A 25339-nucleotide genomic window follows, 5' to 3' on the forward strand; every position below is an offset into this window, starting at 1 on the left:
ACCTCCTGTTCAAGAAAATGGATAAATATTCTAGAGTCCTAAAAGACAGAAAAAAAGTACATATTGGGTTCATCATAATCAAACTATACTTAAGTTATTGAGTTGAAAACATGGGTGCCAAATTTTGATTAGATACTATCTTTAAAAGTATGAGCATATATTCTCTACTATACTTGTACACTTACTTATTAGCTTACATAGTAACACTATAATAACAAGATAAAATACAAACAAAATATAATTTTAAAATTATGAGAAAAAGCATGAAAAGACATTCTAAATGGACTACCTAAGCTATAGACATTAGATTTTTGAGATCAAATAAGATCACTGCTTTCTGAGACCCAGAAGCAGGAACCACACATAAAAGCATAATCCTATAGTAACACGTGCCTTCAATCCCAGCAACCTGGTAGGATGAGGCAGAAGGATCACAAGCTGTAGTCCAGCCTGGGCAACTTAGTAAGAACCTGTCTCAAAATAAAAATTAAAAAGGGATGGGGGGGCTGGGGATGTGGCTCAAGTGGTAGCCCGCTGGCCTGGCATGCGTGCGGCCCGGGTTCGATCCTCAGCACCACATACAAACAAAGATGTTGTGCCCGCTGAAGACTAAAAAAAATAAATATTAAAAATTCTCTCTCTCTCTCTCCCTCTCTCACTCTCTCTTTAAAAAAAAAAAAAAAAAAAGGGATGGGGATGTAGCACAGTGGTAGCGTGTCCATGGATTCACTCCCCAGTAATATGCATATATACACAAAGTGCAATCCAGGGATTTCACCTTCTTTCCCTATTAGAAATATCTTCAGGGAAAATTTTCACAGGGCCAAACCCGCCTTTTGGCATCTTTCCACTTTCTCAAGGCAACCCAAAAACTCCTAAAGTGCTTGTTTCCTCAAGACTGCCTACTGACCTAAGCCACCTATAATACTCAAATAACCCAGTCTATCTACTTCCAACCCTGTACTTTGTGCTCTAAAACCATCCCTCATAAGTTCATGAATTTCCCTTGCTCAGCTAATAACTCATAGATTCAAATGTTCCCAACTTTCTATTCTCTTGGTTTTCCTCCTGTCACTCAACATACTGGCTGGGGTTGGGGTCTTGGTCTCCCCACCACCATAAATCTCAGCTGTAGACCTGTATGTCCAATCATCTGCATATTCCACAGTTACTTCATACTCCGTATATTCAACTTTTAATTCATTTCCTTCTCCTTTCTCCTCAAACTTATTTATTCCCTTCAACTTATATCCTTATCTCACTAAACAGTATCATCATCTATGGAGAGGGGCTCAAGCCAGACACTGAGTCACAAGCTTTCCAAAGCACCTCAATGATTCATCAATTACTAAACTCCAAAGATTCTACCTTAATATCTCACAAAACTATGCTCTCCTTTTCATCTCTATCCTCATTTACCACATGCCTCCATCATTTTATTCCTGGATAAATCTTGGTTCTCAAGCCTTTTAGTCACCCATCACCAAAATCTCAGTCCCCATGAAGCCAGTAGAGTAGTGTTATAACATGAAAATCTGATCCTGTCACTCCTCAGAAGTCATCATTAAAGTGCCTGGGTCTTCAGAATGAACACCAAATCCTTTAAGCAGGCTTTTAAGAAAGTTCTCACACTTCTCTATCTTGCTGTTACTGCAGCTATGCCATTCACCTTGCAACTCCTCAAGCACTATACTTTACCCATAAACTTTTTAACAAGGTGCTTTCTCTCTCTATTTGGAATTTCTCCTAATCCTTATATCTTGAAATGTATTCAGAGTATAAGATGCATCAAAAGCACGCCTCCTGTATTAACAGCAGCACAGTGAGTTTTCCTCAATCACTAAACTGATTATATTGCACAATAAACTGCTGTACAGCTATTTTCCTTCATTAGATTGTAAACTCCTTGTGTGCAGGGGCTGTATATTGTTTTGCTTGCCTTTATATCCCTCATATCTAGCATGCCATTTATCAAGGAATAGACACTAGAAAAATGATAGCTGAAAGAAGTCCCCCCAAACTAATTAATTCAGGCCAATGTAACAAAAGAAAAAAGGTTAAGAATCAAAGGAAATTACAATTCTCAAATATTTTAGGGCATGCTTTAAAAATGCATAGTGATGATACCATGTACCCAATACCCCCATTCAAAATGTATTCTAATAATGATTATTCTAAACTAATAAACCCAAATTACATACATTTTATCTATATAATGGTTGCCACTGCTTCAAAAAATTTTTGATATTAATTTTTTTTCAAGTACTTATAATAACAGAAACACAGATCAAACAGTTCCTTAAAGTGTAAGATAGTAATAACAACAAAAAACTAATTGCTTAACTACTGTTTAGATATATTTATGGCCCAATAAATCAGTAACCTTGAAATTAAATATGGACTAAAACCCTTTAATTATACCTGTGGCATAAAAAAAAAAAAAAAACTGAAGAAATTGTTGCTTTTAAAAACACAATTAGTACTGTGGATCATTCAAAATTAAAAAAAAAAAAAGCTATTGTAGTGCTCTTAAATTATGGCAAATTGTTAAAGAAAGTTCATTTATCACTGAATAACACATAATGCAGATGGTTAAAACACTACCATACCTCCAATTTGTTTTTCTCAACAGCAACTTGCAGAGAAGGAGAAGATACCAAAGGCTGAAGAGGAGCATCAGAAGAGGAAATCTGCAAAGTGCAGATAAAAAGTCAGGAAAAAAAAAGTGATCAGAATTGACAGGCAAAAGACTGACTCATTTATTTCTGAGATACAGAAGCATGTTAAAAGGGAAAACATGCATAAAAAAAGGAAATACTGCTTTTTTAAAATTTCCATGTGAAATTCTTAAAGGAAATAGTATAGAATAGTGTATTATTTAAAGCTGATTTCACTAGACTATAAAATTTAAATGTACTCAGATTAGATCACACCAAAAATTGGTGAAAATAATTAAACCTCTCTGATAGTTCACTTTCAGTCAATATTACTATTGAAAGCTAATGTGCTGAAGCATGAACATTGTCCCAAGTAGGACAGTGAAAATAACTTTGTTTTTAACTGATAGCTTTAAAGAATGAAAAATAAAAACAGCTGAAAGATTAAAATTTTTAATCAATGATTTAAGAAAACAGGTAAAAAAGAAAGGCTGGAAGAAAAGACTGGACTAATGTAATTTAACAACTGAACAACAGACAGACTTATTACAAACCAATTTATATACTTGCTTCTTTAAGATTAGCATGCAAATACCATTTCCAGTGCTATACTTGCTGAATTACCCCAAAACATTATGAGACAGTTATAAATGCAGTGGAGGTAATTTATACACGAAAAAGTGTTTCATCCAAAAGCTTTTTCACACATCTTCCTACCCAATTTCTACATGCATAGTTAATCACTTTAATGAAAGCATTATCTTCTTGCTCTCTTTTACTGCCAAAATATAACTAAAATACGTTTACAAAATGCATAATACATCTTTGGAGCCATAAAAGTGACATCTCTATATTACCCTATCATATGCCTGTGTGGAATTTTTAAGGTGATAGTACAGATAGGTCATTATATAATGTCAAAATAACACTGCAAGATGACAAGTCCTCCTTCAATCTCCTTGTTAGGTTAGTTCAGGATATTTTTTTCCTGCACAGTTTTGGCTCTGTTATAACTACATAAACTATCTATTTAATTACTACTAAAGCACATTTATATAAAAGTAGTACACAATACAAGGATCTTTCATTTTAAAAAGGTCAAAATTGCATTAGAGACTGGCTTAAAGATGATTTGTCCTACTGGATATTCACTTACTAGAGATCTTTAACTGAAAGTTTACATAAAAAACAAGAAATTAAAAAGCAATAATTTAAAATATCATAACATGCATTATAAAGCTCCTTTTTCTCAAACTTGCAACATAAAGCCCCTTTTCCTCAAACTCATGTAAAACCACAACATAAAAATATGAAAGGTTCCGGACACAATGGCACATGCCTATAATTCCCATGACTCAGGAGGCTGAGGCAGGAGGATTGTAAATTCAAGGTCAGACTCACCAACTTTGTGAGACCCTGTCTCAAAATTATAAAGGGCTGGGGCATAGCTCAGTTGTAAAGCACCTCTTGGATTCAATCCTCAGTATAAACATAAATAAATAAATAAATAAAATACAATGACCATCAAGAATTACCAGTCTTTAGAAAATAAGATAATTTCATTGTAAAACTGTTCTGTTTTTGAGAAGATGATAAACTGACTTGGCCAATCTCAAAACTAAGAAATAGAAATATAAAATCTTTAGTCAATAAATATTATTAGTAGTAATTTAACAAACATTTTAATGCAAAAAAAAAATGGAAGAGGGAGAAAATACAATGTTCCAGATAAGAAGAGAAACCTGTTCAGTAAGAAAGACAATGAAAAATCCTATAAGCATATCAACAAATTATAATATACTATTTGCCATTAAAAAAGAAATGAATTAAGAGCACATACAAAAGCAGGGTGGAACTTCAGAAAGAAAGAAGTCAGACATAGAAGAACACATAGTGTTTTGTACTATTCATGTGAAACTCTAGAAAAGAAAATGTAACCTACTGTGATAAAAAGCAAATCAATGGTTTATCTGAGTTGGGGTAGAAGATGATTATTAACAAGGGGCCCAAAAGAGCCTTTTGGAATGATGCAAAAGTTCTTTACCTGATTATGGTGGTAGTGGTTTTTTAATTTGCCAACCATTAAAATATATGCATTTTATTTTCTATAAATTATATCTCAATAAAGTTGATTTTTAAAAAGTCAATGAGCAGGGTAAAATACATTGTGTGAGCAAGGAATAAAGAAACAGAGCTGAACATATTGGCAACTGAAAATAAGAAGCACTACAAGTATAAGTGGAAGAGAGACAAAAGGATGGCAAAGATTAAAAGGAAATACAGAGGCAACAAAAACTAGGTGCTCCGGGGACTTTCTAAATCTCTCAAAACTATCTGCTTCTTACCACCCTAGTATGAAATTGCCACTATCCATCTCCTGAATTAGTCCTAATAAGTCCCCCCACTCCAATTCTTATTCTTTGCCAAACCCATTCTCCATACTTCATCATTTTGAAATGCAAATTTTATCATATTCTCAGCTTAGAAATCTTAAACAGTTTACATACATTATAGAAAGTCAAATTACAAACTCCTTAAACAGGCCACACCTACCTAGTTCTCCCTACTCCCTTCCCTGCCTGGGATATACTCTGTTTGGGGGGGTCTCAGGTCTCTAGTCTACATCTCATGACTCCAACAGTCATTGCTTTTACTGTTCCCACTGTTTGAAATACCAACACCTTCTATTAGTCCCTACTCATCCTTCAATTTTGAGGTGACACTGCCCCCTCCAGGAAATATTCAAATGATTATTTGACACCTTCAGACTGAGTTACACAGACCCTTTATATGTGTTCCCAAATAGCTTCTGTAATATTACCATATTATAAAAGTTATCAATACTGTCCTGGAAAGTCTGATTATTTATTAATATTCTCTATCCAATTAAGTTCTCTGAGGAAGACATTTCTAGTATGCTCACTATTTTTAGCAATTGTCAACCAATCGGTCTCAATAAATGTTTCTGACTGTTATAGGAAAAGAGGAGGAAGAGAGAATTTCAGAGGGAGAATTAGAGGAAGACTCAATCTCTGCAGTTGTCATTGTCCTGTGGAAGTTCACTGGCTTGCTAAGATACTTTTCTTAAATCCCTTATAAATTATGTAGATTTATTTTCAAACTTAGTATTTATTTTAACTAGATATTAATTTCCATTCTACTGAATTTTCACACTTTCATATGGATAGAGGAAAAGACTTAGAAAAATTTTCAGGGACTTGGTTATGTCAGTAAATTTAGTAGTCATGTTTAAAAGTCCTTTTCTTCCCTACCTTTCTCCTGCCCATCCTTCCATCCATGAGAAAATATGCAAAGTGAAACTGAAGCTTTTCAGAAGTCTAGAAATCATTTTGTTTTTTTTTAAAAAAAGGATTTTTGGCCAGGCACAGTGCGCATACCTGTAATCTCAGTGACCTGGGAGGCTGAGGCAAGAGGATGGCAAGTTTGAGGCAAGACTCAGCAACTTGACACCCAGTCACAAAATAAAAAATAAAAAGAACTGGGGATGTAACTCAATGGTAAAGCACTCCTGGTCAATTCCCAGTATCCTCACCCCACCTCCCCGAATAAAAAGATTTCTAATGTCATTTACACTTCTGGGATGTCTTTTTACACAAAAGCTAAAAACATTTAATAAATTAACAAATAATCATATGAAAGACCTATCAATTAAACTCACCATTATTAGGAGTATTAAAAGACTTTGATAAACTTAACCAAGTAAACATGGCTACTAAACATGTGGAAGAAGCCTGTCTTAATATATTAAATTAAAAAAAAAGTTTTGTTTTCGTTAAGTTATACATGACAGTAGAATGCATTTATGCACTTTGATATATCATACATAGATGGGATATAATTTCTCATAGAATTTTCTGAGTGTACATGTTGCAGAATCATATTGGTCATGTAGCTATATATATAATATATATATATATATATATATATATTAATAATGTCTATTTCATTCTATCCTTCCTATCCCCAAATCTCCTCCCGTCACTTCCCTCTACCTAATCTAAGGTAATGCTATTCTTCCCTAGTGTCCCCTCCCACAACCTTACTGTGAATTAGCATCCACATATTAGAGAAAACATTCAGCCCGTGGTTTTCTGGGATTGGCTTATTTAGCTTAGCATGATATTTTCCAACTCCAACCATTTACTGGCAAATGCCATAATTTCACTCCTCTTTAAAGCTGAGTAATATTCCACTGAGTGTATATACCACATTTTCTTTATCCATTTCTCTATTGAGGGACATCTAGGTTGGTTCCATCGTCTAGCTATTGTGAATTAAGCTGCTATAAACATTGGTGTGGCTGTGTCACTATACTACCCTGATTTTAAGTCCTTTAAGTATAAACCAAAGAGTGGGATATTTTCTGAGGAATCTCCATACTGTTTTTCCACAGTGGTTGCATTAATTTGTAGTCCAACAGCAATGTATGAGTGTACCTTTTTCACCACATCCTCGCCAACATTTATTGTTGCCTATATTCTTGATGATTGCCATTCTGACAAGAGATGAAATCTTAAGAGTAATTTTGATTTGCATTTCTCTAATTGCTAGAGATGTTGAACACTTTTTCATATATTTGATTGATTGATTGTATTTCTTCTTCTGTGAAGTGTCTGTTCAGTTCCTTAGCCCATTTATTGATTGGGTTATTTGTTTTTTTGGTGTTAAGATTTTTGAGCTCTTCATATATCCTTGAGATTAATGCTTTATTGGAGGTGTAAGTGGTAATGATTTTCTCCTCACGTTATTGTTTCCTTTGCTGAAAAGAAGCTTTTTAATTTAAATCCATCCCATTTATTGATTCTTGATTTTACTTCTTGCGCTTGGGAGTCTTGTTAAGGAAGTCAGATCCTAGGCTTATGTGGTAAAGATTTGGGCCTATTTTTTCTTCTATTAGCCGTTCTTTGTTCTAGTGCCTAAGTCTTTGAACCACTTTGAGTAGATTTTTGTGCGGGGTGAGAAATAGAGGTTTAATTTCATTTTTCTACATATGGATTTCCAGTTTTGCCAGCACCATTTGTTGAACAGGATATTTTTTCTCCAGTCAATGTTTTTGGCACCCTGTCTAGTGTATGAGATAATCATATTCATGTGGGTTTGTCTTTGTGTCCTCTATTCTGTACCACTGGTCTAAAGTCTATTTTGGTGCCAATACTATGCTATTTTTGTTACTATAACTCTGTAGTATAGTTTAAGGTCTGATATCGTGATGCCTCCTGCTTCACTTTTCTTGCTAAGGATTGTTTTAGCTATTCTGGGTCTCTTATTTTTCCAAATAAATTTCCTGATTGTTTTTCTATTTCTATGAAGAACGTCATTGGGATTTTAGTAGGAATTGCATTAAATCTGTATAATGCTTTTGGTACTATGGCCATTTTGACAATATTAATTCTACCTATCTAGGAGCATGGTTTTCTCTGAGGTTTTCTTCAATTTCTTTCGTTAGCGTTCTATAATTTTCATTGTAGAGGTCTTTCACCTCTTTTGTTAGATTGATTCCCAGGGTTTTTGTTTTTGTTTTGTTTTGTTTTGTTTTGTTTTTGAGGCTACTGTGAATGGAGTAGTTTTCCTAATTTCTCTTTCAGTGGATTCACTGCTGATGTATAGGAATGCAGTTGATTTTATATCCTGCTACTTTGCTGAATTCATTTATTAGTTCTAGAAGTTTTCTGGTGGAATTTTTTGGATCTTCTAGGTATAAAATTATGTCATCAGGAAATAATGATAGTTTGAGCTCTTCTTTACTTATTTGTGTCCCTTTAATTCTTTCTTTTTTCTAATTGCTATAGCTAGAGTTTCAAGGATGATGTTGAATAGAAGTGGTGAAAGAGGTGTTGTTCCAGTTCTTAGAGGGAATGCATTCAATTTTTCTCCATGTAGAATGATACCAGCCTTGGGTTTAGTATACATAGCTTTTATGATGTTGAGGTATGTTCCTACTATCCCTAGTTTTTCTAGTGTTTTGAACATGAAGGTGTGCTTTTTTTTTTTTTTGTCAAATGCTTTTTCTGCATCTATTAAGATGATCATATGATTCTTGTGTTCATATTCTAAACGTAATAAATCAATTACGTTTATTGATTTCAGTGTGTTGAACCAATCCTTCCTCCCTGGGATGAATCCTACTTGATGGTGGTGCACTATCTTCTTAATATGTTTTTGTATGCAGTTTGCCAGAATTTTATCAAGAATTTCTACATCTACGTTCATCAAGGATACTGGTCTGAAGTTTTCTTTCCTTGATGTGTCCTTTGTCTGGTTTTGGTATCAGGATGACATTAGCCTTGTAAAATGAGTATGGAAGGGTTCCCTCCTTTCCTGTTTCATGGAATACTTTGAGGAGCACTGGTGTCAATTCTTCTTTGAAAATCTTGTGGAACTTGGCTGAGAATCCATCTGGTCCTGGGCTTTTCTTGATTGGTAGGCTTTTGATGGCGTTTTCTATTTCATTACTTGAAAATGATCTATTTAAATCATGTATGACCTCCTCATTCAGTATGGGTAGGTCATATGTCTCTAGAAATTTGTCAATGTCTTCGATATTTTCTACTTTATTAGAATATAAATTTTCAAAATAGCTTCTAATTATCTTTTGTATTTCAGATATGTCCATTGTGATATTTCCTTCTTCATCTTATATTTTAGTAATTTGAATTTTCTTTTTCTCTTCATTAGCACGGCCAGGGGTTAATTATTTATTTTTCCAAAGAACCAACTTTTTGTTGTTAATTTTTTCAATTGTTTCTTTTGTTCTAATTTCACTGATTTCAGCTCTGATTTTAATTATTTCCCGTCTTCTACTGCTTTTGGTGTAGATTTGTTCTTCTTTTTTTAGGGCTTTGAGATATAGTGTTAGGTCATTTATTTATTGACTTTTTATTCTTTTAATGTGCTCAATGCAATAAACTTTCCTCTTATTACTGTCTTCATAGTGTCCCAGAGATTTTGATATGTTGTATTAGTGTTCTCATTTACCTTTAAGAAATTTTTTATTTCATCCTTGATTTCTTCTACTATCCATTCATCATTCAATTGTGTATTATTTAGTCTCCATGTATTACAGTAGCTTGTATTTTATTTTTAGTTTTATTGTTGATTTCTAATTTCATCCCATTATATTCTGATAGAATATAGGGTATTAGCTCTGTTTTTTTGTAGTTACTAAGAGTTGCTTTGTGGCATAAGATATGGTCTATTGTAGAGAAGGATCCATGTGCTGCTGAGAAGAAAGTATATTCTCTCATTGATGGATGAAATACTCTGTATATGTTTGGTAAGTCTAAATTATTGATTGTATTATTCAGTTCTACAGTTTCCTTATTTAGTTTTTGTTTAGAAGATCTGTCCAGTGGTGGGAGAAGTGTGTTAAAGTCCCCCAGTATTATTGTATTGTGGTCTATTTGACTCTTGAAATTGAGAATGGTTTGTTTGATGTACATAGATGCTAGTAATATTCTAAGCAGAGAAAGCCATGACCCATGCTCAGACTCAACCTACAGAAATTGTAAGATAATAAATTGTATTAAGTCATCAAATTTCCAGTAAATTATGAAGTAGGAAATAAAATTAATATAATAACCAATCTCTTTTAAAAAAAAGTGCAAAATCCTGAGCAATCTGGGATTCAGGTTCTCCATATAATCCTATTTGTTTTTTGAAATTTACCTCCTCATGTATTTATTTTCTCTTCCTCATCTACCTCTTCCTGATAAGCCCTCTATCACACTTACTAAACAGAACAATCTTATGGATTACTCACCAAACCCTAAGCACCAAATAATATCCCCAGGCTCTCCTTACTCACCTCACTTTGGCAGAGACGGGAGAAAATGTCCCTTCAGACTGGAAAGTCTTTCCTGCATTGTCAACATTTCCTTCTTACATACCAGCCCATTTTCTCTTTGCTGAAATTCTACTTCCCTATTGAGGATAATCTCAAATATAATTCCTTTAAGAATTATTCTAGTGGAAATAAACAGTAGTTTATATATAAACAGTAGTTATATATACTTTGTACATTCTGTTTTTTTAGCACTTTTACTCTTTGGTAACAACAATTACTCCATTCTTCTTTAGAATACAGTTCACTGTACATGTCCATGACATGCTGAAAGTGTTTGAAAGTAAGCTACTTGGAGCAACAATTAAATCAATGTCAGTGCCCTGCACGTAGTACATACTCACTAATGTTGCCTGATTAAATGAAAACATAAACAAAGGAACATTCCAAGGGGATTTCAACAGTTAATTTCTGTCATTCTAGATCTAATTTCAAAAGGAGATTAACACAAATCTCTGGAAAGAGTGTAATGAGGGTTGATAATGAATGAGGACAAAGTGACCAAGTTTGTGCCCAGGATCATGTAGTTATAGGACACACACACACATAAAATCTTTTCTAGTTTGACACTATAAATCAGTAAACATTTCTTCTAGTACAAAAATATTTCTACATACTTTCCTTTGTTTTTGTCCCTCTCCTTTAAGCCTTCTTCTATAACTCATGTTTACAGTGCCAGGGAGCACTCAACACTGCAAGTTCTATACACAAACTCCTCCTATCAAAATAAAACATATAAGCCCCTCTGCTTTCTCAAAAGTATTACGTTAAAGCCACATTCTACAACTATAAATAAATCCCTAGGAATGATTCTATCATAACCTCTCTCGCACTATATATAATGGATTGAAAGAGGACTGGTTCACAGACATATTAGATGGCCTGGGAAGCAGAGGGGTAAGAATTTAGAAAACGCACAAAACTGCCTTTTTTTAGTTTATTGCTTCATATTTTGTCACAACATATTGAAATGTTTTGCTATAAAAAGGCAAGAAATATATTGGTATAGTGGTTTAAAGGGTTAAAAATTATTGCCTTACACAGAGGAAAAGAGTCATCTTTATGTCTTTACTGCAAAACTCTCAAAATAAGAAAATAAATTAAGAGCAGTAACACATCCTGGAGCACTTAAAAAAGACATGAAACAAGAGGAAATAGACAAATTATACAAATCAGACAGAAAAGCTACAAACTAATTTAGAGCTATTTAATATAGAGTAATAGTCTCATCAAGCTTAATAGCCACTTGAAAGAGCTCTTCTTTATCAGAGTTATCTCTAGCTTCCATATGAGGGAAAATATATAACCCTTGACTTCCTCAGTTTGACTTATTTCGGTTAATATATTGGTCTCAAGTTCCATCCATTTTCCTGCAAATTTCATTATTCTTTATGTCAGAATAAAATGCCACTGTGTATGTATACCATATTTTCTTTTCCATTCATCCACTGATGGACACCCAGGCTAGTTCCAGAGTTTGGCTATTGTGAAGTGTGCTGCTATATACTTGGGTATGCATTTATCACTACAGTATGACAAGTTTAAGGAGGAGTGTTATGGTATTGTTGGGACACATTCTGCTCCGAGTCTTTTGAGGAAATTCCATACTGATTTCCAAAAGTGATTATACTAACTTACAATCCCATCAACAATGTAAAAATGTTCCTTCTCCTCCATACCCTCTACAGCATTTATAATTATTTGTGGGTTTGATGGCTGCTAATTAGAGTGAAATGAAATCATGGTGGAGTTTTGTTTGTATTTCCTTAACTGCTAACAATGTTGAACATTTTTCATATATTTGCTGGTCATTTATATTTCTTCTTTTGAGAAATATTATTTTAGTGCACTTGCCCATTCATTAATTGGGTTGTTTGGGTTTGTTTTGGTGCTCAGGTTTTTGAGTGTTTTATATATTATAGATATGATTCCTTTGAAGAGTAGCTAGTGGAGATTTTCTCCCATTCTGTAGCTTCTCTCTTCATGCTGTTTTCTTCCCTGTACAGAAACATTTTAATTTGATGCTATCTCATTTATAAACTCTTAGCATTATTTCCTGAGTTTTAAGGATCCTGTAGAAAAAGTTACTACTATATGTTGAAGTGTTGGCCCCCTTCTTCATGCAGTTTCTTCAAAGGTTTTGGTCTAATTCCAAGATCTTTGATGTTATTTGAATTATCTTTGTGTAGGGTGAAAGATAGGAGGATCCAGTTTCATTCCATATATGAAGAATTTAGGTTTTCCCAGTACCACTAATTTAAAAGGCGATTTTCTTCAAGGTATATTTCTGGCACTTTTGTCAATGATCAGATAATTGAAAAATGATTGTATCTATGTGGGTTTGTCTCTGTCTTCTATTCTGTACATTTATTTATCTGTTTTTATGCCCGTACCATGCAGTTTTGGTTACCATAGTTCTGTAATATAATTTGAAGTCATATTGTGATGTCTCCAGCATTACTTTATTGACTTAAAACTGCTTTTGCCTATACTGGGTCTTTTGTTCTTCTAAATGAATTTTAGATCTGTTTTTTTCTAGTTCTATGAAAAATACCACTGGTATTTTGATGGGTACTGCACTGAATCTGTATATTATTCTTGATAACATGACCATTTAGGAATATTAATTCTGCCTATCCATTTACAGTGGAGGTCTTGTATCTTCTTCAATTTCTTTCTCCAGTGTTCTATAGTTGGTTGTGGGGAGCCATTCTCACACGTGACTGGGCAACTCCCGGTTTGGGTCTGAAGCGCTCTGGCTAAATTGTGTAGGAGCTTTCCCGACCCTCTCCTGGTGCAAGAGCCTGTCCGTGTGTGGGTGTGACTGACCACTGACCCCGGGGGCCAATCACTGACCCTGACCTTGGAGTGCTGCCCCCTTCAACCTTCACTGGATGGAATTCTCCCCTGAATTTCTTGTTCCCCAATAAAAGGCTACTCCCTGGCATGCTCTCTCTCTCTCTCTCTCTCTCCTGTTAGCCCTGAGTAATCTCTGCTGCCCTACCGGGTGGTTCGAGGTGGAAGCCAGAGGGGGAGCCGTCTCAGACCTGATCATAGAAAAAGGTAACTGAGTCTGTGTGTTTATTTCAATCTCACTAGTTAACTTTTATGCCAAGAACCTCTTTAATGAAACCAGTGTTCTGGTCGCATGGTGAAAGTTGGTTAGATTTATTTCCAGTTTTTGTTATTGTTGTTGTTGGTGGTGGTTTTTGAGGCTACTGTGAATGGAACATTTTCCAGATTTCTTTCTCAACAGATTCATCATTTATAAAGAAAAAGAAATAGTTGACATACATGTTTGATTATTACAATAATCAAATAAGTACCAAAATGTTGAACAGATAGGTATCGTACAGAAAAGATATTGCTTTTTAATGTTCATTTGTTAATCTACTACTTTGCTGAATTTGTTTATTAGCTCTAGCAGTTTTCTGGTGAAGCTTTTTAGATCATCTATGTATAGGATCATATCATCTACAGTGATAATGTGACTCCTTCTTTTCCTATTTTTATTTTTATAATCCCTTTTCTTGCCTAATTGCTCTGGCTAGAATTTCTAGTGCTATACTGAATAGGAGTGGTGAGAGTGGATATCCTTGTCTTTTTCCAAATTTCACAGGCAATGTTTTCAGTTTTTAAATTTTTTAGTATATCACTTCTCCATATGGACCAAAAATAAAACAAAAACTGTTGCCTACAAAATACCTGAAAACTTATTTCACCAGAAGATTAGTTTATAGCTTGCTTACTTATTTTTGGTACTGGGGAATTAACCCAGGGGTACTTTACCACTGAGTCACACCTTCAGCCCTTTTATTTTTTATTTTGAGACAGGGTCTAAGTTGCTTAGGGCCTCACTAAGTTGCAGAGGCTTCGGCCTCCTGCTTCGGCCACCCGAGTCAAATCACTGGGATTGTAGGCGTGTGCCACCACACCCAGCTATAGTTTATTAATATGGAAATCAAAGGCCAAAAAATATCTTAATAATAAATGCAATTAGCTTTAAACTATAATTAACTGAGATGGGAACATTTAATCAGAAAAAAATAAAAAGAAATAGTTAACATACATATTTGATTATTATAATAAAGTCTTAACTAATAAGTACCAAAATGTTCAACAGTTATCAATTAAAATGTCAAGCTTTAATAAAAATACTGGGCTAATTGTTTCATGTTTTAAAAGACCCACCAAAGACCTTGGAGAAAAACTTTTTTCTTTTTCATATGTTCCCAGAATTTAGCAAAATAAATTTTTCTCCCTTTTCTGTTAGTACCCTAATAATTTTTGAAACTTTCATAAAATTAACTTTGTTAAATGTCATATAAGCATTTATTAGACTCTTATTCAGAACATGCTCCTTTCTGTATTAGAAGCTCTGCTTTGCAGATCAACATTATGTGACTCCTCCCCCTAAATTTCCAACACTTAAAGTATCTAAACATACATAACTAGCATATTGTTACAACAAATAAATTTAGCTATGTGGTAAACTTTGATATCTATACAACAAACATCAGTTAGAGCTGAAGGTTTTACTTACATTTGTAATAGCTATAGCGTTTTTATCATAGTATTTCTTCTTTTCATATTTATCTCTGATGAAAAATTCTACTGCTCTGAAAACAGATAACTTAAGGAAAAACATGAGTTTAGTTACAAGTATATTTCTCTTTATTCATTCCTTTCCAAAAAGACTACCCTCTAAAATTTTTTACTCTCACACTACTTCTGCTTATAAGTTCTGTAACCTTCTTTCCTTTCTCCCCTAAAAAAAAAAAAAAAAAAAAAAAAAATCACATTTTTCAGGAAATTTTCCCATTCAACAAAAACCACCCAAATCAACTTCAGAAAGAACAACAACTGGGGCTGGGGCTGTAGGTCAGTGGCAGAGTGCTTGCCTAGCATGTGTGAGGCTCTGTATTAGATCCTTAGCACCACATAAAAATACATAAAATAAAGGCATTCCGTACATTTACAACTAGAAATATATATATAATTTTTAATTCCTCCACTACTGCCACCACCAAACTAATTCAGGTTCATTTAGAGTTTATAGTATAAGTAAACAAACTCATACCCAGGCAATACTCACAATGTGTTAAACACCATATTCTGTAAATTGTGCATATTGTTTCCGTTAATTCCTCTCACAACTCAGTAATGGACATACTATTATTTTCACATCATAGATGAAGAATTAGCAACATGGAAAGAGTATATACTATACTGTGATTCCAATACAATGCTCTTTTCTACTAAACATACTATATCATACACAGGTTAGCGTATCATATGGGATTCCTTTTGTATTACAAAAATAATGGACAAATTTTCTCTTGCAAAGTTGAGGAAGGGAGAAGTCAAGAAGCTAAAATTAAGGTTTTCACTTATAATAATAAATGCTTTCAAGAAATGTCTAAGTAGTAAGCAATTTAAAAAAATTATCTAAAGTCAAAGTTAATATCATTGATACATACTGTTTTACAAGGATATAAAAATAAAATACAGCATTAATATAAGAAAACTCTCTAGGACCTTCCTAATTATTTATCAGAAAACATTATTTTAAGAAAAAAAATCAAAGCACATCACAAAGGAAATTTTTTAAATTCCATGGTAGTCACTCAAAGAAGGACTGTGATTTAAGGAATATACTATGTCCTTGGTTGCTCTCAGTGTCCACCTTCTTCTTTGAGCAAAAATGTCTCACAAGGTTCTCATATTTTTGTAAAAAATTCCAAATGTTAGTTGACCTAAAGAACTATCCCAGGAATTAGCAAATTTTTACTTATAAGACCAAATAGTAAATATTTTAGGTTTTGTATGAGAGCTAATAACTACTTAACTCTGCCTCTGTAACTACAAAGTGGCCATAGAAACTTCAAAATAAGTGGGCATAGCTGAGTTTTAGTAAAAACTCATTGAAAAAATTAGGCAATTGGTTCATAGGCCTGTAGTTATTGACTCCTGAATTCTATTCAATGCTGAAAGCAAAAAACAGCCATGATAAATTTATAGAGGGAACCTGTCTATAAACTGTCATTATGCAGACAACTTAGACAACGCTAAAAGGAAAATTTGTACAACTTCATTTGTGATACCAATAGGCACTTATTTAATTTGAAGTTATTGTGACTCTGAACTTAGCCAATCTACCAGACCTATTCCTAGATATATAAAAAAGATAGTCATACTCACCTCACAAGGTTGATGTGTATGTGACATACACACATACATACATATACACAATATATACACACATACATTTAAAAATAAAAACTAACTTCATTTATCAAATGCTTATATTTATATATATATACACACACACACTAAATGATACATGTGTGTGTGTATATATCACTTAGTATAATACATAACAGTAAGCATTTGATAAATGAAGTTAGTTTCTATTTTTACCTAACTTTGTGCCTCAGTTCCATCCGCTTTCAAATATACTCATTTTAGTACTCATCTTACAAGATTATTTTAAGAATTAAATGTTATATATGTAAAGTAGTAAAAAAAGAACGGTATATGACAAAGTACTATTTTAAGTTTTAATTCTTATTGACAATATAAAGGTATTTTGATAGGCAAATCATCTTTTAAAAGATAGGATCCATAATCAGGGTACAAGAGGAATAGCAACAACTATGTTAAGGACTAAGAGGGCTTACACATAATCAAGTTTAAACAGATGTGTTAATGAAAAACAACAACAAAAGAACAAATATAATTGAGCATCAGGGAATATTTATGTTCATTTTCCAGGCTCTAGATGTCCTTTAAGATACCATTTAAGATATAATCTACATTAATGTAGATTAATAACACAACCAAAAAAAATGAGAATATTTCAGAGTATGAAGATAAGGAATATATTACTAACAATTCAAGTTTAAGTGGCTGATTTGAGATTTAATAAATAAAAGCATCAAAACATCCCCAAATCTTCTCCATGCCTATAATCACAAATCATTCAGTAAACACGTCTAAATCTTCCTTCCTCCAAAACTAAAAATTGGTATAAGCTGAGAAATTTTTTAACATTATTACATGTTTTATCTTTTAATATGTATTTGTTTTTTAAGACTTTCCCCCTTTCTTTAAAGATACCACTTGAACCAGAAATTAATATCTACTCCCAAGAAAAAAATCTTCCAGTTTCAGACACATACCAGTGACAGCAGTAACACTTCAAAAAGCTTAGAGGAGAAGAACTGCTGATTAGCTTTGGTGCACAATAGATCTCATGGAATTGAAGTAATTAAAGTTTTTAGATAAGATGAAATATCCTAATAATGAAAAGCTTAATGTAAAGCTTTATCATTTGTCATGCGTTAGCACATGCAGCCTATAATTAACCACATCCCACATGAGAATTACACTTTCACAGCAGCTTTTACAAAACTTTTATAAATTGTAAAGCTTTTAAAAAAGCAACAAATCTTGTTAAGAACGTAATTAAGTCCCATATTATATAAATTTAACTCAGTTTGATTCCACATACCTCTAGGGACATATACCTATAAAAGTGCAGAGATGTTGGGCTTCAAAAAGCAATGAGCTTTCAAAGAATGGAAGGAAGGAAGGAGAGAAGGAGAAAGGAGGGAGAGAAAGTGGTTCTCTTACTAGATTCCCTTATAAAACTATTTTATCTATAAAAGTACTAAGACATAAGGCTTTTCAAAGAGCCATGAGATATTTATATTTACTTCGTACTAGAATTTGAACCCAGGCCCTCAGACATGCTAGGTAAGTACTCTACCACTGGGATACATCCCAAATCTTTTTATTTATTTTTGTTTTGAGACAGGTTCTCCTAAATTGCCCAGGCTAGCCTCAAACCTGTGATCCTCCTGCCTTGGCCTCCCAAGCAGTTAGGATTACAGGCATGTACCCACAATGCCTGGCTCATTGAGATATTTTGAGAATTAAAAAGACAATGTAAACTGAGCGTGGTGGCACAGGCCTATAATCCCAGCAGCTAAATTGAGGCAGGAGGATCAAGGGTTCAAAGCCAGCCTCATCAAAAAGAAAGGCACTAAGCAACTCAGTGAGACCCTGCCTCTAAATAAAATACCCCCCCACCAAGTTCAATCCCTGGTACCCCAAAAAAAGACAATGTACAGAATAATGCCAGCAAACCATTAAGTAGTAAAGTATTGCAGCTGTGATTTCCAGAATTCTATTTTCACTGGGTAAAAGGTGAAGAATTACTGATACCAGACACCAATTAATTCACTATAAAAATCTCATCTTTCCTGAAATTTAGATACGCACCAAATATTTTAAATTATATCTGACAAAGTATCAGAAATAATAATGACATAGAAGCAAGTGCAGAGGTCCACGCCTGTAATCCCAGTGGCTCGGGAGGCTGAGGCAGGAGAATCACAAGTTCAAAGCCAGTTTCAAACAACTTATCGAGGCCCTAAGCAACTCAGTGAGATCCTACCTCTAAATAAAATACAAAAAAGAGCTAGGGGTGTGGCTCAGTGGTTTAGTGACTCTGGGTTCAATACCCAGTACCAAATAATAATAATAATGAGATAAAAACACTATCTCATTAACATTTCATTTCTCTAAGTTAAACTGCCTACAACATACACAAAATGAGCAGGAAGGAACTGAAATGAAATTGGAATGCTGGAGCAGTTAGACTAAGTTAAGACTACAGAAAAGTTCAACATACTAGGATACTAAGAAGGCATCTATTATCCTTCCCTGAGTATCATCTAGGCTCATTTAAAAACAACATGGATTCAAGGTGATGAATTAAATAACTTTGAAGCTGCTTTAATCTATAAAGTATTATATAAAAAACAAAAATCCAAACTTTCAAGAACCTCAGGTAATTTACCCACAGTTCCCATAATATTCAAGAGAACCCCTACATATTCCAACCCAAACAAAACCAATCACCCCAGTACACAAAAATTTCCATAACAAGTGTACTGTTCAATGAAGGGAATTTCTTGTCAACTCAGGCAAGAATACAAAGAGGAATAAGTTAGTGCAACCAACAGGCAGCTGGAAACAACTATCTAGGACACTGATTTTTTGCTTGGTTATATTTCCTTCCCCCATGCTCTCTTCCTCAGGATTTTCACAAGGTCTTCATTTTTCAGAGGAGAAGGAAAGAGCACTTCTAGAATTCTCAATAAAAAACAAGAAGAAAGAACCACTACCTGTGGTAAACACAACTTCACCTAACACTTTAAATCACTTCTATGTTAAGTGACTCCCCAATCTGCATTTTCTTATTTCCAGGTACCAAATGGATAATTCCATGTAAATGTACAACAGACACTTCAATCTGCCCAAAGTAATGGAGCATGGTTCATTATCTTTCATTTCTAACCCTTAAACCTCCATCTGGTAATGAATTCCTTCTCTCAGTGAACAAGCTTTATAGTCATCTGTGCTAGAATCTTTGTGATCAGTGTCTTCCTCAGAAACAAAGTCAGTCTAGTCCAACTGCTCCAGCATTCCAATTTCATTGCAGTTCCTTTCTGTTAATTCAATGTTACTATGTAACTTAGAGCTTCATCACTGCTCATTTGGGGCTGTACTACTATTCTACATGTTCACTCTCTTCCTCTAGGATGTCCATCCTCCTCTAACCAATTTTCTTTGAGGTAAAAGTTAATGGTTTAATATCTCCCCTGCTTCAAAACCCTTCATGGCTTTTCAAACACATCAACCCTTGTGACAATGAAATGAGGTCCAAACTGCTCTACATGATATTGAAAACCCTTAAATTAATTTGGACCAAAATGCCTCATAAGCTTCTTCTGCCACTTGCCTCACAAAACTGAAATTCAAATAAAAACCAACTAAAAGGTCACATACTTCCTCGCTCATACAATTTTTCTCATACAATTTTTAAAGCAGAAATACACCTCCCACTCTTACCCTAGGATCTTTTATAACAAAAATACCCTTGGATATCAGATTGCTAAATTTGCTAAAAGGGAATGGAGCCATGGAAAAAGAAAAAGACAAATGCAAATTACTAACTTTTCCATTATAACTTAAAACATTTCTGTCCAAATTTTAAAAGAAAGAAATATACAATGCCCTGAATCTTTGTGTGAGAAAATTATTTTCCACAGGCCACATAAACTGTTTTCCCACTAAAATGGATAACATATAATTGACCTTTAAGAAACTACATTTTATTGTCAAAATAAAAAATATTATTTATTACCTTTGGACGCATCCAAACACCTACAATTAATTAAATAATCATATTTATAAAGGAGCAAATTCCAATAACCTACTTTCTAAAACTTCAATGAATTTTAGAAATTCCATTGTTAAGGTTCGGATGGATGTGAGGTATCCCCTGAAAGCTCATGAGTAAAAAACTCCAGGAATGTTCAGAGGTAAAAATGATTATGTCATGAGAGCTATAATCTAATCAATGAATTGATCGATTTGATGGGTTAATAATTTGAATAGATTAATGGGTAGTAACTATAAACACTCAAGGCATGGCTGGAGGAAGTAGGTCACTGGGCACAGGCCCATGGGGATCACATTCCTAGCTCTCTCTCCTACCTGGCTGTTATGAACCTGAGCAACATTCCACTGCTACAGCCTTTTGGCTGATGTTCTGCCTCACCTAGGGCCCAGAGCTGAGAAGTCAGGCAACCATAGACTAAATCTCTGAAACCATGAGCCAAATTAACCTTTTTCTCCTTTAAGTTGTTCTTGTAAGATATTTTGGTCACAGCAACCAAAACCTGATGAACATATCTAAAGAATCAAATGATTTTATCTTTCACAAATGTGAAATATATCCTGACTAAAATGTCTGCCTATCCACTCAAAAAAAAAAAGTATATATGTAAAGCAAGCACAATTGTGCAACCTCTGTCAGAGGTCATATCAGTAAATATATGGTATTATAGGTCATAACACTGAATATTTATTTTGCCTTTTAAAGCATAAATGCCAAACTGCTTCACATAATTACTCTAAAGTTAATAAAAAAATCTTTATGGAAATGATTTTTTAAATGCTCATGATGCTCACAAATCAAATCTCTAATAATAGTTTAAAATAATAAGCAACAAATACTCTCCTATCAAGAGATGGAGATCAATCAGGAAGAATCAGTCATAAAATTTTACACACAGTAATAATTATATAAAAAAACTATATTATTGTAAATTATCAAATTCCTATTTAAGAACCTACTATATACAAAGTATAGCTCAGAACCAATCAATTTCTTTCTTTAGTGAACAAGAATGTGATACAATTCATATCATATTCTCCTAAATACTAACAGATAAAATATGACTAGTAGAAAGGAGTTAATCTTAACCCCACAATAAATAATTTCTAAAGGATACTGATCTGTCTGTGGTCTTCGAAAGTTCTCTGGAAGGTTGGCTTCATAGAGTAGTCTTGCTTTAGTATTTCCCATATCTTGCATACACTGTAGTAAAAAAACAAGGAAATCAAGTATTTTAATTATTCATATGAACACTAAAAAGTAATCCTATACACACACATAAACACACACACACACACACACACACACACACACAAATACCAAATAACATTACTTCCAATTATGTGTTCTGCTTAAAAAACTAATTTAAAACTGGGTATGGTGGTGCATGCCTATAATCCCAGCTACTCGGGTTTAAAACTGGATATGGTGGTGCATGCCTATAATCCCAGCTACTCGGGAAGCTGAGGCAGGAAGATTGCAAGTTTAAGGCCAGCTTGGTCAACTCTGACCCTAACACAAACAAAACAAACAAGGGGCTCTGGTTGTACTTCAGTGGTACAGCACCCATGGGTTCAATCCCCAGTACTATAAAAAAATGGTTTTTAAATCATAACTATGAAATTAATCACTCAAGTTCCAAACAGAGATGCTATTTTTAATCTTTCACATTTTTCAATATATGTGAGTTCAGGTTTTTTTATCTTTTCTGTGAAAACAATACAACCTTTATATTCATTACTTCTTAAAAATGAAATTCCTGGTAGTTTATAGGCATTTTTACGATTTTTTAAATGTGCTAGTATGCAGTCATTTCCAGAGTTAACAACTCAAGATCCAATTTTCTTTGAGTTTCAAAACACTCTAGGAGTCTCACAATGAACAATCAAGAGCACAATGGAAGCCAAATAAATGCAAAATAGGGCTAATCTAGAATTTTACAGAATGAATTTCTTCTGAGTTCTTAATCCCTGTGATTTTACTGAAAGCTTTTCCCCACCAAACAAATAAAATATCTCTGTGCCCAATGGCTCAATTTTACATACAAGCTCAGGATATATAGAACCTTCCAGTGGTTTGAAAGAGTATCCCCTAAAGGTCCATGTGTTAATTAATGACTTAATCCTCAGGGTAGTACTACTGAGAGATAGTGGAACCTTTAGGTGGGGACTACTGAAAGACCCTTAGCAGTAGGCCCTTAAATGGGACCCCGCCTCTCAGTTTTCCTGGCTGGTAATGTAAGCCCTCTGGAGCCTTTGGGAGACCCAAATCACTAAAGCCATGCAACCTTGGACTAGAACCTCCAGAACCTTGAGCTAAATCAAACTTTTCTCTTTGTAAGTTAATTGCCTCCATTATTTACAAAAGTAACATAAAGCTGACTAATACAAACCTCTTCCCTAAAAGTGATGAACTCCAAAGGTAAGAATTATGGCTCAGCAGACATAAAACTGTTTGATAATCTTTTAAACCAGTTTAATTAAGTTTCAGTGTCATCTATGGTGGATGACTCACCAAATAGGACTTCCTTGACATTTTGTTGCATTACAAACTAAAGGTAAGATTTATAAACATTATAATATTGTATTACATTATTAACATACTTCATTAAATGATTTTAATTGGTGGAAAGATCAACTTTTATAATATGTTTTCTTCCTGATTTCTCAATCACACAACCACTACACCACTGACAATGCAATTCAGGTTTAACAGTTTACCCAATGATTACCTTGAGTTATAGTCCTCAAGTGTAGAGAATCATCACCTTTCAAATAAAAAATTAGGACTCTTTTCACAACTGATAATTTTAAGATATATAAAATTTCAATATATTCTTAATTCATTACATCTATTCTACCTTGGCTGAATGTAAGTATTCTCTCAGAGTAAACTAGATTTGTTATTCCTCTAGAGACAATGATAGTTAAGGAATATAGGGACTAGAAGTAAAAGGGATAATAAACTGAAAAATAATTAAGGATCACTGTCATTTAGCCCTTAAAATGAAATAGAAAGTAAGGCAAAATAAACCTCAGCGTCAAAGCTGTGGGGTAGAAAAAAAAATCTATGTGCCTGACAATACAAGGTTAAAGGCTCTATTATGTCATGGTGAATAATAGCATGAATTAGTAAGAGTAAAGCTAATATGCAATTCTGTGGAGGGGACAAACTAAGAAACTTCCAGTGTGGTTTACCCTTTCTAAAGTGAAAAGAAAATATTTTCCATTTCAAGCACTCAAATGATGGTGCTTCTTTATGCCATGGTGGGAATATGGAAGCAGATTTGGTGAACAAGTTATAACAACATTAAACATTTGGAAAGAACTATATCAAAAAATAATTGCCTCTTGGTTTACACAATATTTGCAATGAAGCACAAAGTAATTTAGATACATTTCACTGAAGCAGGTTAAGAAGACTGTAAAAGTTTCTAACAAGCAAACAAGAGGTTCATGGAAATTTCAACAAGACTAAAAATAGTCTATAAAATAGGTATACTTCTTAACATCAGCAATGTTTTATAGTCAGTGAATATGACAGTCATGTTTATTTAGTGCCAGTCATTAATATTTTGTTGGCAAGGCATAAATGTACGTTACAATAAATTAGTAAACATTGTTCTGTGATGTCATCTATCACAATCAGTAAGAAAATAACAAGCATGAAAATCTGAAAGGAAGAGGTGATGTGAAATGAGAGCCATTTCTAGAGGAGACCACTGCCAAAAGTAACTGGGTAGAGGTGTATGTTTTTTGTTAGTTGTGATTTTGAGAAACAAGGATTCAGTGATAACACAGATACAGATAAATCATTTGTAAGGATAAGGACAACACTGACAAAAGTAGTTTCTAAATTTCTAAAAGTAGAAAATGGTAAGGTGGAGGTCAGAAGTAAAAGGATCAATGGAGATAAAGATAAAGGATTGAATAATTTAAAAATGAAATTAAGGGTAAAAGGGGAAAAAATCTGGCATTTTAGGGAGGAGATAATAAATATAGTACAAAACACATGTCCTCAAGGTTTCAAGACACTACAGATGAGAACTCTACAGAAATCTATGAAAATACGGTTCCACTGGCCCTGACAAACAAACTGCCCAGTATCTATCAGAAGAAAATAAACAATGAAGATTAACATAACAGTTACACTGACAAGCTTTAGCCTCAACACTTTGTGTTGGTGTGTACTTATGTTTAATTTTTTTAAAAACCTTAGGATAGGTATTATTACATTAATTTTATAAGAAAGGAAACCAAATCTGCAAGATATTAAATAAAGCCTAATCATGCGTCTCCATGATTCAACTCTTCACAGAACCAACATAAGCGATCAGTGGTTTAAGTATATCTGGCTTCAATAATGGAACTAGGACTAAGTCCTGTAGGGCTTGCAAATACCAGGCTCCATGAACCCAGCCCAATTCCATCTTAAGACTGGGAACTATCTCATCACAAACTCATGAAAAGTTAATTTCTTTTTTGCTATAAATTACTGCGATTTTCTAAACTTGTTTGGAATTCCTGCCCACGCCTTGAACTCACCCATGTCTGGCTCCTCCTGACCAGA

General features: G+C 33.8%; 1 protein-coding gene across 6 annotated transcripts in view; it reads right to left on the reverse strand.

The window, feature by feature from the left end:
* Smap1 (small ArfGAP 1) overlaps nucleotides 1–25339 on the reverse strand; it is a 181800-nt gene that overhangs the window by 67158 nt on the left and 89303 nt on the right. For 3 of the 6 annotated variants that reach the window (XM_076858508.2, XM_076858512.2, XM_076858511.2), the window contains 3 exons: nucleotides 21888–21973; nucleotides 15062–15137; nucleotides 2610–2690 (listed from right to left, as the gene is read on the reverse strand). In XM_076858508.2, the coding sequence (XP_076714623.2) occupies nucleotides 2610–2690; nucleotides 15062–15137; nucleotides 21888–21973 (243 nt within the window). The remainder of the gene's footprint in view (nucleotides 1–2609; nucleotides 2691–15061; nucleotides 15138–21887; nucleotides 21974–25339) is intronic. The other 3 variants (XM_076858510.2, XM_076858509.2, XM_076858513.2) reach the window with 1 other exon arrangement.

This window comes from Callospermophilus lateralis, chromosome 6, assembly GCF_048772815.1.
Source record: "Callospermophilus lateralis isolate mCalLat2 chromosome 6, mCalLat2.hap1, whole genome shotgun sequence".
Taxonomy (NCBI): domain Eukaryota; kingdom Metazoa; phylum Chordata; class Mammalia; order Rodentia; family Sciuridae; genus Callospermophilus; species Callospermophilus lateralis.